This window comes from Sorex fumeus, unplaced genomic scaffold (genome assembly GCF_029834395.1).
Source record: "Sorex fumeus unplaced genomic scaffold, SorFum_2.1 ptg000055l, whole genome shotgun sequence".
NCBI classification, from domain to species: domain Eukaryota; kingdom Metazoa; phylum Chordata; class Mammalia; order Eulipotyphla; family Soricidae; genus Sorex; species Sorex fumeus.
Genome location: NW_026606112.1, coordinates 2068310 through 2083268, shown reverse-complemented (window position 1 = coordinate 2083268; position 14959 = coordinate 2068310). Strand labels below are relative to the sequence as shown.

At 42.9% G+C, this 14959-nt stretch overlaps 1 protein-coding gene and 1 non-coding gene across 13 annotated transcripts in view; both read left to right on the top strand.

Annotated features, from left to right (window-relative positions):
* The window catches only part of LIMCH1 (LIM and calponin homology domains 1), a 394191-nt gene that overhangs the window by 261826 nt on the left and 117406 nt on the right, over positions 1 to 14959 (top strand). For all 12 annotated transcript variants that reach the window (XM_056125512.1, XM_056125510.1, XM_056125501.1 and 9 more), the window contains exon 4: positions 11854 to 11960. In XM_056125512.1, coding sequence (XP_055981487.1) covers positions 11854 to 11960 — 107 coding nt within the window. The remainder of the gene's footprint in view (positions 1 to 11853; positions 11961 to 14959) is intronic.
* LOC130034040 (U6 spliceosomal RNA) lies at positions 13945 to 14051 on the top strand. Its single transcript, XR_008794041.1, has one exon. It is a non-coding gene; the product is annotated as a U6 spliceosomal RNA (small nuclear RNA).

Genomic DNA, 14959 nt, shown 5'->3' with positions numbered 1-14959 from the left:
TTTATTCCACGGTGGTAATCAGAGTTTACATTTTTAAGATCCTTTGTTTTTTCCTTTCTGGAAACTAATTCAAAATTTTACATATATGTTACAGTTTATATACCAGAAAATAAAGACATCTTGTTCGGTTCAGGGCTGGAGCCATAGCACAGCAAGAGGGGCATTTGCCTTGCATGTGGTCGACCAGGCAGACCGAGATTCGATTCCTCAGCCCCTCTCAGAGAGCCCAGCAAGCTACAGAGAGTACCTCACTCACATGTCAAAGCCTGGCAAGCTACCCGTGACATATTCGATATGCCAAATACACTAACAAGTGTCACAATGGAGACATTACTAAGACTGCTCGAGCAAATCGATGAACAACGGGAGGACAGTGACAGTGACAGTTCACTTTAAATCTTCAATTCCTATAAATTCCAAATCTATTGTCATGTTGCCCTCAGCTTACTGGCTGTAAAGTCATAAAGTCAGAGAGAGGAGGCTTTATGCTCACTGCCCATTTCCCTAGAGACCCACGAATACTTGATGACCTCCTTGGCTGCTTCACAGTGGATTAAGAGGGAGGGGGTCAGAAAGAAGGCAAGGAGGGAGGTACGTACCCTTCACACAGCCAGCCTCAGTGCTATCCCTGGCACCACATGGTCCCCAGCAACCCTATCGTCCCGAGAACCACCCTTAGGCCCTTGCATCGAACTGCTGGCCCAGTTGGCTAAAAATCACCTCCAGCCCTTGAATACTGCTTGGGAGCCCCTGAGCACTGTGAGAAAGAGAAAGGAGAGAGAAACAGAGAAACACAGAGAGAGAAAGAGAGACAGAGAGAGGAAGAGAGAAACAGAGACAGAGAGAAAAAGAGAGAGTTCGTTATAGTTCAAAGTTGCAGCTGGAGCAAGGGAGGATACAAGGCGATCTTGGCTTGTGTTCTGATGTCAAGTGCTGCTCGGCCTCAGAGGGGAAGTAGCAAACTACTGGACTTTTGCACCCATTTCTTCCCCTTCCTCTCATGATATTTCCTCATCTCAAGAATCTTCCTTGAGGGGCTGGAGAGACACTACAGTGGTTTGGCACTTGTCTTATTCACGGCCCACCAAGTTTAATATGTGGCATATGGGAATATTGTGGTCCCCTGAGCCCTGCCAAGAGTGATCTCTGAGTGAGGAACCAGGAGTAGTCCCTGAGCACCTCTCGGTATGGCCCAGAAACAAACAAACAACAACAACAACAAAAACAAGTTCCTTCTGAGGCCACTGGAATCCTCTTCTGAGTGCAGCCAAGAGAGACCTGGCTTGCCTGCCGACCCCACCTCCCACAAAGTGTTCCACTTGGTGGTTAATTTCTGTGCTGCCAACTCTCCTGCTGGGCACACCATGCACTGAGTGGGCATTTTCTAGCCTGAGCTGGGCACCATCAGGCACAGCCAGTCTCTGCCACATGATAACACTTGGTGTCTGATGAGTGGCCGTCTTGCAGATGGACCTGGGCACATGGCCTTTGCCTCAGTTTGGAGCTGCCTGTCTAACAGTGCCAGATTAAAGATGAAATCTTGCCTTTGTTCACAAAGGATGGAATCAGTGAGTGTCATGTTAAGTGAATCAGGAGAAGGAGAAAGACAAACATTGGATGGATTTATTCAGATATGATACATACAGAAACAAAGCCATAGAGTAGACCATGTCTAATAGGCCCCCAGACTTCAACAGCAGAACTGGGATTATCACAAGGGATGTCTGGAGTGGGGTGGACAGAAAGAGCCTTAGCCCTAGGTGGGGGAATATTGGTATCATCTTGCTGGGTCTGGCCTGGTAAAACTTACATATATGTATTCCCCTGTAAGCCAGTGTTACTTTAATAAATAATTCTGGGTGGAATCACACAGCGGTGCTCACAGGCTCTGTGCTTAGAATTGACACTTGGTGGTGCTCAGAAGACCATGTGCAATGCCAGGGGTCAAGCCAGTGTCAGCAGCAAGGCCTTATGCCTATACTGTCTGTATGTATCCTTTCAATAAATATTTTTTAATTAAAGTGCCAGTGGCAGTTAATAATAACAACTGAATAAGATACCAACAGTGATGATCTTTTTGTGATTTTACCACCTTACATGTAACTGGCAAGGTTGGACACTATGATTTTATGAATAAATAAGCCCTTCTTCATCTCACTTTGCCAAGGTTCTTTCTTGTTTTCTCTCTTTTAATCTTTACTTCTTTCTTTCTTTCTTTCTTTCTTTCTTTCTTTCTTTCTTTCTCTCTTTCTCTCTCTTTCTCTCTTTCCCCCTTTCTTCCCCTCCCTCCCTTCCTTTTTTTCCTTCATTCATTCCTTCTTATTTTGGGCCACACCTAATAGTGCTCAGGGCTTAGCCTGACTCTATGCTCAGGGGTCACTCCTGACAGTGCTGGGGGGTTGTGAAGTGTTGGCAGTTGAAGCAAGGTTTCACATACACAAGGCAAATGCTCTACAACTGAGCTGTATCCAAAGTTCAAGATTGGGGTTCTTGCTATACTCCCTATGACTCCAAAGTCATTATGTTGTGTCCTTGACATATTTGGTTCTCTCTGTTCTTGTGGCCTAATTTGAAGTCAGGCCTCTGTTTATGCGTAACCTCAACAAATCCAGCTATTTGGTGGATCCTGAAAATCAGTCCTAGCAATAAGATACTTTAGTTATTAGTCATTCTTTTTTCTACTAGGATGCTAGCTTCTTCAGCATAAGGAATTTTGTTTGTTGGTTTTTCATTTGGGGGGCGTGACACCTGGCAGTGTTCAGGGTTCACTTCTGGCTATGCACTTAGGGATCTCTTTACTTGGGGCAGGGGACACCATATGTGACCTCAGGAATTGAACCAGGGTTGGCTACATGCAAGACAAGTGCCTTCACCCCTCTCCTTAATCACTCTGAACCCAGGAATCTTGTTGTTTTTATTTATTGCTGTAGAAGTTGTTTGATAATTTGATAAATAAATAAATGTAATTTATTTGAGCCATGTCCTATATATAAATATGCTGTAGACCAGAGGTCCTGCTGTAGTCTGGGAGGTGGAGGCCAGGTTGAGCTGTTCCTGGAGCTGTTCAGAAAGGAGGCCAGGGGTGGGGACGGCGTTGGGGGTGGGAGTGGGGGGTTCAGCACTCTATTATGGGCCTACACAGTGAAGGACCTCAAAGGACTTGAGCCAGAAACTGCTGGGTCAGGAATAAGGAGGAGCCAAAGCTTGGGAGTTAGGAAAAAAGAGCTGCATTAGTCCATACATTTGTAATCTTCTAGCACAAAGTAGACTTTCAGGAACTCAGCAGTCTGTGTTCATGGTAAAGTAAGACTCATGTTCCAGCACTTTCTGTTCCGTCAGAACTGGCAACTTTCCCTCAGCCACACTTGAACATTTACCTCAGGGAGCCTGCAGTTGTTGCCTCTGAGGTAACTATTATTGGATTTTTTGAAATTGGTTTTGCCAGTGACATTGCCACTTCATGGAGTGGGAAACATATTTACTCATTTAGAAACTGTTTACCCAAATTATTTTTGGTGGAAGTTTTTCAAATGTTCAGAAAGTGGAAAGAAAAGCAGTAAAGAATGTAAAGGGCTGTAGACTCGGTTGGTTGAACCCTGCCCAGTGCCTCCTTTTATAAATGAAGTGCATAGATATACAGATGTTTCCACGTATTTTTGTATCACCTGGCTCTAGTGAGAGTTAAATTGTTTTTACAGAGACCACCATAGGCTCACAAAGCCAGATTTACTTAGTTTTTGGCCCTATATAGCAAAAAGTTTACCAACTCCCTCTCTCTCTCTCTCTCTCTCTCTCACACACACACACACACACACACACTCTCTCTCTCTCTCTCTTTCTCTCTCTCACAACACACACACACTCTCTTTCACACATTTTTTCCTTCACCATTCACATTATGATAACTTGTTTTTAAATATGTGTGCTTAAAAAGAAATATATTGCCTTCTCATGCTCAGGAAATGTAACATTTATCCAGTAGTGTTATCCGACATACAATTCACATTTAAACATATAACCCGATTTATCTTTCCTTTTTGACTCTATGATTCAAGCTGGAGATTCCCTCATTGCATTTGGTCATCCTGTCTCTTTAATGTCCAGTTGTTGTTGTTTTTTCCTTCAGGACACTGACTTTTTTTGCAAAGTTAAAAAAAAGAAAAAGAAGAAGAAAAAGAAATTGCTTTTAAAGCATAACAGTCCTAATGGGTTTGCAATGCTACATTAGTAAGAGCTAAATATAATGATCATTGTCACGCATCAGCTTCTCCCACATCTCCTCCCCGAGGGCCGAACCCCTGCTTGACTTATGAAGCTAAACCACTAACATGTGAGTTTTGCTTGGAATTACAAATGGGGAAAGATCTCAGTGTGATGAGCATGGCAGATGGGAATTTGCAGGATGCATTTGATGTAATTAAAGGCACGGTCCTTTCCGCTCGCTCTGGACTTGCCCCTTTTAGCTCTTGGCTGGAGAGTTCTTCCTTCTGGCTTTTCTCCTGGTTAGGTGCTGGCATTCCTCCAACCTCATTAGGTTGCAGCAAGAAGCTGGAAGGTATTTAAATCTCCCTGTCCAAAATTGTTTGGCCTGGCTGGCAACACACGTCTGTGTGTGTTGTCCGTGTGCTGAACACAGCCAAGTCCTGGGGATGAATGTGGTGGATGTGTGCCCCTGGGCATATGCTGGAGAAAGGTGCCTCAGTGCCCTTCTTGGCAACATGGTGACACACTCATGCTTCCTCTTGTGGGACAACTTGGTGGTCATAGGTTAGAATCTTTCACTGGGATCCCAGATGATTCCTAGAAAGTACCCACACCCATTTCTTGTTTTCATTGGGCAAGACACATTCAAGACTTATAAAGAAGCCAGACATAAAATACCATGTTTTAGAGAAGACTTGTCCAGACACCAGGGAAGGTCTGTGACTTGGAGTTGCCTTTTTAAGTAGAGGAAAGGTTTGCTGACTTTCTGAAAGGTGGCACTACAAGGGAGGGATGCACTGTTTCTTGAAAGTGATGTCCTCAGGACTGTTCAAGGTCTAGCACAAATAGGGCATTCTGAGAAATGAGCATTCAAAGTGTGTGTGTGTGTGTGTGTGTGTGTGTGTGTGTGTTCCAAGGATAGTAGAGATAAGGACCAGGGGGATTGCTCCATGACTTGGAAGCAGGACTCACTTGCTGGGGGGAAAGGCAGCTCAGATAGAGAAAGGACCACCAAATAAAATATGCTTGGAAGGCCCTATCAGGAGGGAAGATGTATGCTGAAAGTAGACTACAGACCAAGCATGATGGCCTCTTAATACCTGCATTGCAAACCACAACACCCAAAAGGAGAGAGAGAGAGAGAGAGAGAGAGAGAGAGAGAGAGAGAGAGAGAGAGAGAGAGAGAGAGAGTAAAAGGGAATCTGCCTGCCACGGAGGTTTTGGGGAGAATGGGGTAGGGGTGGTGGGAGGGATACTGGGAACATTGGTGGTGGAGAATGGGCACTAGTGGAGGGATGGGTACTCAATTATTGTATGACTGAAACATAAGCACGAAGTTTGTAAGTCTGTAACTGTACCTCACTGTGATTCACTAAAAAATATAAAAAATTTTAAGAAGAAAAAAAAAACAAAGTGTGTGTGTGTGTCTGTGTCTGTGTCTGTGTGTGCATGCATGCATGTGTGTGTGAATGAGTATGGTTGTACATATGTGTTTATACATGTGTGTTCGCGTGTGGGAGGATGTGTGGTGGGAGGAAGAAAGTGGGAAGGAAAATAATCACAAATAAATAAAAGACAAGCGGAAAAAGTATTGAGATAGAATAAGTTGTCTAGACATGCAGAGAGGTGGGAAAGGAAGAGCATCTTGCTGGACTTAGATTTTTCGCAGCCAGAGAAATCTCCAGGTGGAGTACCTGGGAGGCTGAAGGTAGAAGCCAGACTTTCTGTGGCTCAGCTGCTCCTCTGTAAATGGGGTGGTATCCGTCCTTGCTGAATAGAGCTGTTTGGGGAATAGAAGTGATAACCCGTGTATCACGCTTAGAACGGGGCAAGCATATTGTAAAGGCAATAAAAGTAAGGTGAAGATGTTTGCTTTCTATGTCAGAGCACTCCACACAGCACACCAACAGGAGCTCTTCTGAGTGTTAAAGTCTTCCCTGATCTTTTACCTACCTTCTTGACTTAGTGATAGTGAAGTTCCCTAAACCAGAAACAATTATACTCTTGTCATCCATTATTAAGCTCAATTATAAAATAGTAAAGATTTTTTTAAAAGCCTTTTAAAAGAAATAATTTAGGACCAGGAATGTAGCTCAATGCACCTGCCTTTCATGTGTGAAGCCTGCTTTGGTTCAACTATCCCCAGCCCGGCCCCCCCAAAATTCTTTTAAGTATTAAGCTCTAAGTTGACTACCATCTCAGCAAAATAATTCATCAGTTTGAGGCCAGAGAGAGAGAACTCAGTGTGCTGACCTCGTGCTTTGCATGCAGGAGGTCAGGTTCAATCCTGTCACTCCCTGGTCCCCTGAACACTGCCAGGAAAGACTACTGATTACAGAACTGAGAGTATCCCCCTGATACTACCATTTGGGACTCAAAAACCAAACCAAATAGTTTACAATTTTTCCAGCAAAACTTAATTGTAGCCATTCATATATCACTATATACTCACAAATAATGAATCATTTTTATTGAAAATGTACTAAACACCTACACATGTTGGTGCTTACGCATGCACCTCCCATGATACTTGCTTTATCCAATGACATAGGAAAAAATGCAACTTTCCAAGGAAAAAAGACTTTTGCGTTTTGGGTCTCGATAAAGTGTTGTGGCCCAGTTATGATGCCTAGACACTAAGTAAAGACAAATGCTTTGATACTCAACTAGGTTTAGAAGGTATTAGAACATGCATGGTAGGCAATTTAGGATTTAAAAAATTAACTGAAAAGGAGCAATTGGAGATAGATCTAAAGCATCTGAGTTTGAGCAACTAAAATATTGGCACAGTACAGGGGGTTTTTGTTTGTTTGGTTTTTGTTTGCTTGTTTGTTTGTTTTTTGCTTTTTGGGCCACACTCAGAATGCTCAGGGGTTACTTCTGGCTCTGCACTCAGGAATTACTCCTGGTGATGCTGGGGGAGCATATGGGATCAAACCTGGGTCAGCTGCGTGCAAGGAAAATGCCCTACCCTCCATGCTATCACTCCAGCCCCAACAGTATGGGTGGTTTTTTAAAAAAAAAATGATATCTATAAATGTGGATCATCTGTGTACGGGTAGAAACTCTTGTTTCTTTCAAAAGAACCCAGTATACTACCCCGCCTTTTTCTTCCTTTGCTTAGAAGTTAATAATTAATCAAAAATAGATTGCCAAGAAAGCAGAATGCTAAAATGCTGGAGATGGGAGAAGTTCACTCATTCAAAAGCATTCAAAGTAATTAAAACAGAGACTGATCAGAAGACAGACTTCAGATGTGGCTAGCTCCTTGTCAGTCTACAAATGTTCGTGTGTGAGTAGGGCACAGATGTGAGTGGTGACAAAGATGCTCTGAGTGATTTGACATCTCCCTACTGCAGTACTCCAGGGACACAGGAGAGCTGACACTCCCAATGAGCCTCCCACTGGAGTGGAAATGATTCGCAGTTTCTCTCCATTGTCTTTTATTGTACCTCATTAGGTCCTTGCTCCACAATGTCTGCTTTCCAATATCAACCCCAACCATCTATATTTGGGCAATTTCATGTATCAGCTTACATCCCCCTGATAACATCCACAGCTGTGACCTCCAGGCCTTCTGTGATTAACCTCTGACTCCATAGCAGCAGCATCTTTTGTTGCTGGCCTCAGATTCACTGCTTGCGTGCCTCATGTTGCCTCAAAAAAACATGTAGTCTTGCCCTTTCCTCCCCTGCTGTTTTTGTGGCCTTGGAAAGGTACTTAATTGTTTTGTCCCTCACATTGGTCTTCTGTGAAATGAAAAATAATGATGCTACTTGCTTCCTAAAATTGCCCAGGGATTAGATGAGTGACTACAGGTAGAGCTCTTAGAAGAATGATAGGCATCAAGTGTAACTGTATACAGGTTAGCATTTTATTGCTATGGTTTTGCTATGGTTTTGCCTATCTTCGAAAACTCTTGAGCTAATTCGCCAGCGTGGTTTGGTGCATGCCTCAGGCAACCGCAAGCTAACGTCTGAGCTCGCAAAGCAGTGCAGAGATGTGATCAAGGAAGACCTCAAAGAGAGAAGAACAGAAGTACTGGTAGATGCGGCAGAAGCCGGGAAAAGTATTCGTAATGCCCGCCTGTCCTTCGCCAACTATAAGACCAAAATGACTGCCCTCCGACGTCCTGATGGATCCATCACATCCTCCAGAACGGCAATGGAGAAGATTATCCATGACTTCTACTCAAATCTCTTCGATAGCCATGTCCACTTGCCGACATACCAAATTCCACAGGATGGATATGTCGTTCCCAACGTTCTCCCTTCCGAAATCCGACACGCCATTTTGTCGGTAAAGAAACAAACAGCACCCGGCCCAGACAAGGTCAGACCTGAACACCTGAAGAACCTGCCGTCAGTACTCATCAATACACTGGCTCGGCTCTTCACTCGCTACCTGTCTGAATGCAAGGGTCCGTCCCAATGGAAAACCAGCAGGACCGTACTACTGTTCAAGAAGGGAGACATCCATGACATTGGCAACTATTGCCCGATCTGCCTATTGTCTGTCATCTACAAGTTGTTCACTCGAGTCATCCTAAATAGGATTGGCAGAACACTAGATGAAGGACAACCATGCGAGCAAGCAGGGTTCCGCAAAGGATTCAGCACCATCGACCATATCCACACGATAACCAAGCTCATTGAGGTTTCTCGGGAGTTCAAGATGCCGCTCTGTTTAACGTTCATTGATTTAAAGAAGGCTTTTGATTCTGTTGAGACGGAAGCGGTCATTGAAGCCCTAGCCAATCAGGGCATTCAAGCCCAATACATCAGGATCCTCCGTGAGCTGTATTGCGGATTCACTACCAGGATCTCACCATTCTACAAAGAAGTGATCGTTGAAGTCAAGAGAGGGGTGCAGCAGGGTGATACCATTTCACCGAAACTCTTCAGTGCCACCCTCGAGAACATCATGCGACGACTGGAATGGGAAGGAATGGGAGTGAAGATAGATGGTCGGCAACTACACCACCTCCGCTTTGCTGATGACATTGTTTTAATAACACCAAACATCAGCCAAGCGGCACAAATGCTGGCCGACTTTGACCGTGAGTGTGGAAAGGTAGGACTACAGCTGAATCTTACGAAGACAATGTTTATGAGAAACAGCCTTGTTCCTGACGCCCCATTCGCTCTCAATGGAACGACCATCTCCGAATGCAACAGCTATGTGTACCTAGGTCGAGAGGTCAACATGACAAATGACCTGGCACCCGAGCTGCGCAGGAGGAAGAGAGCGGCTTGGAATGCCTTCAAGAACGTCGAAGAAATAGCTAAGAGGACGAAGAACCTCCGGCTCCGGGCACATCTCTTTGATTCCACTGTTCTTCCTGCATTAACATATGCCTCAGAGACCTGGGCCCTACGCAAATAAGATGAGAACGCTATTCAGGTCTCCCAAAGAAGAATAGAAAGAGCTATGCTTGGAATATCACGTTTCACTCAAATGAGAGAGAGAATCCGGAGTTCTGACATCCGTCGACTATCAAGAATCAGGGACGCTGTCTCATATGCCAAGGTGTCGAAAATCAGATGGGCTGGTCACGTAATGAGATTTAAAGACGACCGCTGGACTAGAGCTGTTACCGACTGGATTCCACGGGATGTCAAAAGACCGCGTGGCCGCCCACCTTCCAGATGGTCAGACTTCTTCGTCAAGATCATGAACGATCGGTTTGAGGCCCTTCATGTTCCCGGAGCGAACAGATGCCATTGGGCTACACTAGCACGCGACAGGGACAAATGGAGACGTTACTGGCGCCCGCTTGAGCAAATCGACGACTAACGGGAAGTTAAGTGAAGTGATTAAGGTTTTGTGTGAGTGTGTGTCTGTGTGTGTCTGTGTGTGTTTGTGTCTGTGTACGTATGAAACTTAGATGTAGGGAAAAAATGGCAGAGGGCAGGCAATGCCCTGGAGGTCTAGGGATCCTATCAGTGATTTTCAGCCAATAAGGCTGTAAATTCAGCTCAGGAGCACAAGATACAATAGTGCTCAGGATTTGCAGTGTCAGGGATACCCAGGCTACCCCAGGTGGTGCTGAGGGGCCTCCCAGGCTGCGCCCTTCAATGCTTGGGGCACTCTGTGGTGCTGGAAATCAAACCTGGGTCGGGCACATGCCTGGCATGTGCTAGAATCAAACCTAATTCTGTTATCTAACTGCTGTATTATCTTGGGCCTAGGAACCAGCATTTGGCAGTTTGACTACATCATCCCAGAAACCTGCATATATACTGGTTAACTATGGAATACTAGCTGTTCTGTTCCCTTTGTTGAATCACATTTGGGTGACTATGTGATTCAGCAACCACCAACATCACTTCAGGTTCTTTGGAACATCTTTCTTACAGTGTTCAGTTGTATTCACAGCAATTTGGGTCCTGGAGCTGATTTTTGATCCGTCTCCTATAGTTTTGATTAACTGATGGGGGCAATTAGCTTGATAGAAGTCTTTCAGAAAGAAGACAGTTAGAGATTTGTAACTGATGAACCTACTGCTGATACCCCAGTATTTCAAAGGAGGACCCACAATTTACAGTCTTTTCCAGAACTATATTTGTAGCCATTCTCAGCAGATAAGACCTGAATTCTTCTTGTTAGTTGTGACTGCTGTTCAGCCCATCTCAAGTGAATCGTAACTGCTAAAAAACTGTTTTGGCTTTAAGGAGAATCTTTTTTGTTATTTTCAGAAGACTGGTCTGAGGAAATAGCGCAATGTGCTAAAACATATATTTTGGATGCTAGAGGCTTGAATTTGATCTCTGGTGCCACGTGATCCCCCCAGAATGAACCCAGAACACTCAACCAGGAGTATCCCCCAAGTGCCACCAGTTGTGGCCTAAAAACAAACAAAAAGTTTTCCTATCTCCTCACTACCTCTAACACCTGATTAAGCCTAGATTTTTTTCCACATTTACTGAGCGATAGCACAGTGGGTAAGGCATTTGCCTTGCACACAGCCGACATGGCCGACCTGGGTTCAATTCCTCTGCCCTTCTCGGAGAGCCCGGCAAGCTACTGAGAGTATCTTGCCTGCACGGCAAAGTGTGGCAAGCTCCTCGTGACATGTTCAATATGCCAGACAGTAACAACAAGTCTCACAATTTGTTGTGAGACGTTACTGGGTGCCCGCTCAAGCAAATCAATGAACAATGGGAGGACAGTGCCACAGTGCTATAACCCATCAAGAAATGTCAAAACTCATCGATAAGGGTATAATTTAAAAGACCAATTAAAGAGAAAGACTTACTGAAGATGATAATAGTAGAACCTATTTTCAAAACAATTTGGAACCAGATTTTAGGTGACAAAATATGATGAAAATGTTGATGCGATTGGGACTGGTTTTTTGAGTTGTTTCCCCCAAAGATAATAAGTTCAAATTTTCCATATTTCACTTACAGTTTTCTATAACTATGTCAAGAAAAGGAGAAAAATTGATGGGGTTTAGAAAACTCAAGTTTCTGGTTACTCCAAGCATGTCCTAACAACGTATAAATTTATCCAACAATCTGTGAGTTATGTGTGATTCTCATTGCTATAACATCTGACTTTCCTCCAGTAATTGACTATGAAGGAGGACCTGGTTCATAAAGATAGTACAGAATTAGATAGACATCAATATTTTTTTCTTCCTCCCAGGACAATATTATCCTGTTCTTGAGAGGTTGTAAAGAGCTTGGCCTGAAGGAATCTCAACTTTTTGATCCAAGTGACCTACAGGATACATCCAACAGAGTAACAGTCAAGTAAGTAACACATGATTTATGTTCCAGGGAAGCTCATTGATGCTTTGTTTTCGGTTTTGTATGGCCTAAGAGGCCCAGAATTTGTCATGCCTAATAAAATAAAATAAAAATGTAACACTATAGAAAGCAAGCTATAAAAAAACACATTGTAATTCCCTCTATATACAATTTTCCTCCTGATTGAACATAATTATTTGAAATGCAAAGAGCATGCCCATAGAATTAAAGTCTTAAGGAAGAGAAAATGTTAGGTGAAACTTAATAGAGAGGCAGAAGAGACATAGGCACAGAATCTCTGTGTATTAGACAAAAAGCTTTCTTTGGCTCCAATTGGCCATTTGTATAAGATTTTGGAAGACTGCAAAGTGGGTAAACAAATCTGAACTCTGGTTATTATGCAAAGTGGGCAATAGATTATGGAGAAATCTTTTCTCCATTTATATTTGTAACTAATGGTCACGTTCTTCGAAGATGGATCATCGACTATTTGACTGTTTCCTTTGTCTGCTCAGTGAGCCATGTTTGGGGCTAAGTTCTTGGGAAAGAATGTCATCTTTATATGAAAGTTCAAGGGCCCTGAATGATAACACAGTGGGGAGGGTACTTGCCTTTCATGTAGCCAACTTATATGTGATCCCTTGTGGCCCATATGGTTCTCCTAGCCTGTCAGGAGTGATCCCTGAGTGCAGAGCCAGGAATAAGCACCACTGGGTTTGGACCAGAAAAAAACAAAAAATTAAAGTACATAGTAAAATGTATCTCACTGTAAAATACAAAGTTTGTGCTTAGGGAAAGGATAAGAAATGTCTGTCCCAAAGCATCTATCTGGTCATTTATTCATTGAGCCAGAGAGATAGTTCTCTGGACAACATAAATTTAAGGACGAAGAAGTGTTACCTAACACAAATAAGAATGCGTTCCCCTCTGGAATGCTCTTCATACCTTTGAGTTAAAGTCTCTTTCTTTTTTATTTGGGTGGGGGTTGGGCACCCAGAAATGCTTTGGGACCATTCCTGGCTCTGTGCTCAGGGTGGGAGGGAGAAAGAAAGAAAGAAAGAAAGAAAGAAAGAAAGAAAGAAAGAAAGAAAGAAAGAAAGAAAGAAAGAAAGAAAGAAAGAAGGAAGGAAGGAAGGAAGGAAAGAAAGAAAGAAAGAAAGAAAGAAAGAAAGAAAGAAAGAAAGTCAGCAAGGATCATTCCAGGTAGGTAAAACAACTGGAGGGAAAGGGGCAAAGACTTGGATTACTCCCGAGTATATCTCTGAAAACACTGAAAGCATTTCCGTATAATTGATTGGTAAGTGAAGTCATTCAACAAATATTTTATGGGCTTCTATTCCACAGGCCAAGCGTGGTGTTTTACCACCGGGTCACAGTTTGTCAGTGGACTTTGATTGAAAATGCAGACAGAACTTTCATATTTCCTCTCTTCATTTGCTCTCCAGTAACATTTCAGATACTTTGTAATTTTTTTCTTTTTATCTGTTTTTTGTTTTGAGGTGGGAAGGGTGAGGGGGCAGGCCACACCTGACAGTGCCCAAGGGATCGTGAGCATTGTCAGGTGTGGACTGAGCATCAAACCCAGGACTCCTGCATGTAAAGCATGTTCTCATTGCATTCTGAAGCCCTTCTTCTGCCTCTTTAATTTAGAAAACTCAAGCAGGGCAAGGAAGATGGCTCACAGGGCTGGAGTGCATGCAGGCACCTAAGTTTCATCCCTAGCACCACATGTTTCCCTAGTTCCAAAACCAAAGAACAAAATGAGACAAAAAATATTGAGAAATAATCTAAGAAGATGACACATTTTTTTCTATTGAAAGGGGAAAACAGGAAGCTGTTCTCTCAATCAAATTTAAATTGGACCAATGTTTCTTTCAAGTTCCTTTTATTTTATTTATCTCCTTTATAGATATTGATTATGTTAGTTCTATTTTTCAAATATCAATGGAATTAAAATTGTTCACCTCATCTTTAATATGTCATAGTAGTCCTCGCTTTGGCAGCACATATACTAAAATTGGAACGATACAGAGAATATTAGCATGGCCCCTGCACAAGGATGACACTCAAATTCGTGAAGCGTTCCGTATTTTTAAACCCTCCAAACCCAAAGACAATGGCGGGATATAGTGAAAAAACTCAATGAACTGAATGCCTCACCAAGAATACTTTATCCAGCTAAACTCTCACTCAAACTCGATGGAACTATACACCATTTTGTAGATAAACAACAGCTCAGAAACTACATAGACTCAAAACCAAATCTAAATGAAGGATTAAAGGGCCTCCTGAAATATAAGAAGGAAAACACTTATAAGCACAACCAACCCCTACAGAAAGATGGCACAAAACCTCATGACAATAATCTCTCTCAATGTCAATGGTCTAAATGCACCAATCAAGAGGCACAGAGTGGCAAAATGGATCCAGAAACTGAAACCAACATCCTGCTGTCTACAAGAAACACATCTGAACAGTCAGAGCAAACACAGACTCAAAGTTAAAGGATGGAAAACAATTCTGCAAGCAAACAGCTCCATTAAAAAGCTGGGATGGCCATACTAGTATCCAACAACATAAATTTCAGGTTGAAAAAGATTAGAAGGGACAGTGAAGGCCATTTTCTATTTATCAAAGTATACGTACAACAGGAAAAAAATCACACTCTTAAATGTATACACACCTAAGAAGGGAACAGCTAAATACTTAAAACAACTGCTTACAGATTTTAAGGAGGACATTGCTAGCAAAACAATAGTAGTTGGAGACTTCAACATCACCTTATCACCTCTGGAGATCAGCAAGAACAAAACTCAGCAAGGAAACATTGACTTTGAAGGAAAAATAGAAGAGAGAAGGCTCATAGACCTATACAGGGCTTTACACCCCAAAAAGAAATAATACGCATTCTTCTTCAGTGCACATGGAACATTTTCCAAAATAGTCCACATGCTAGGCCACAAAACATACCTCAATAGAATCAACTAGATAGAAGTAGTATC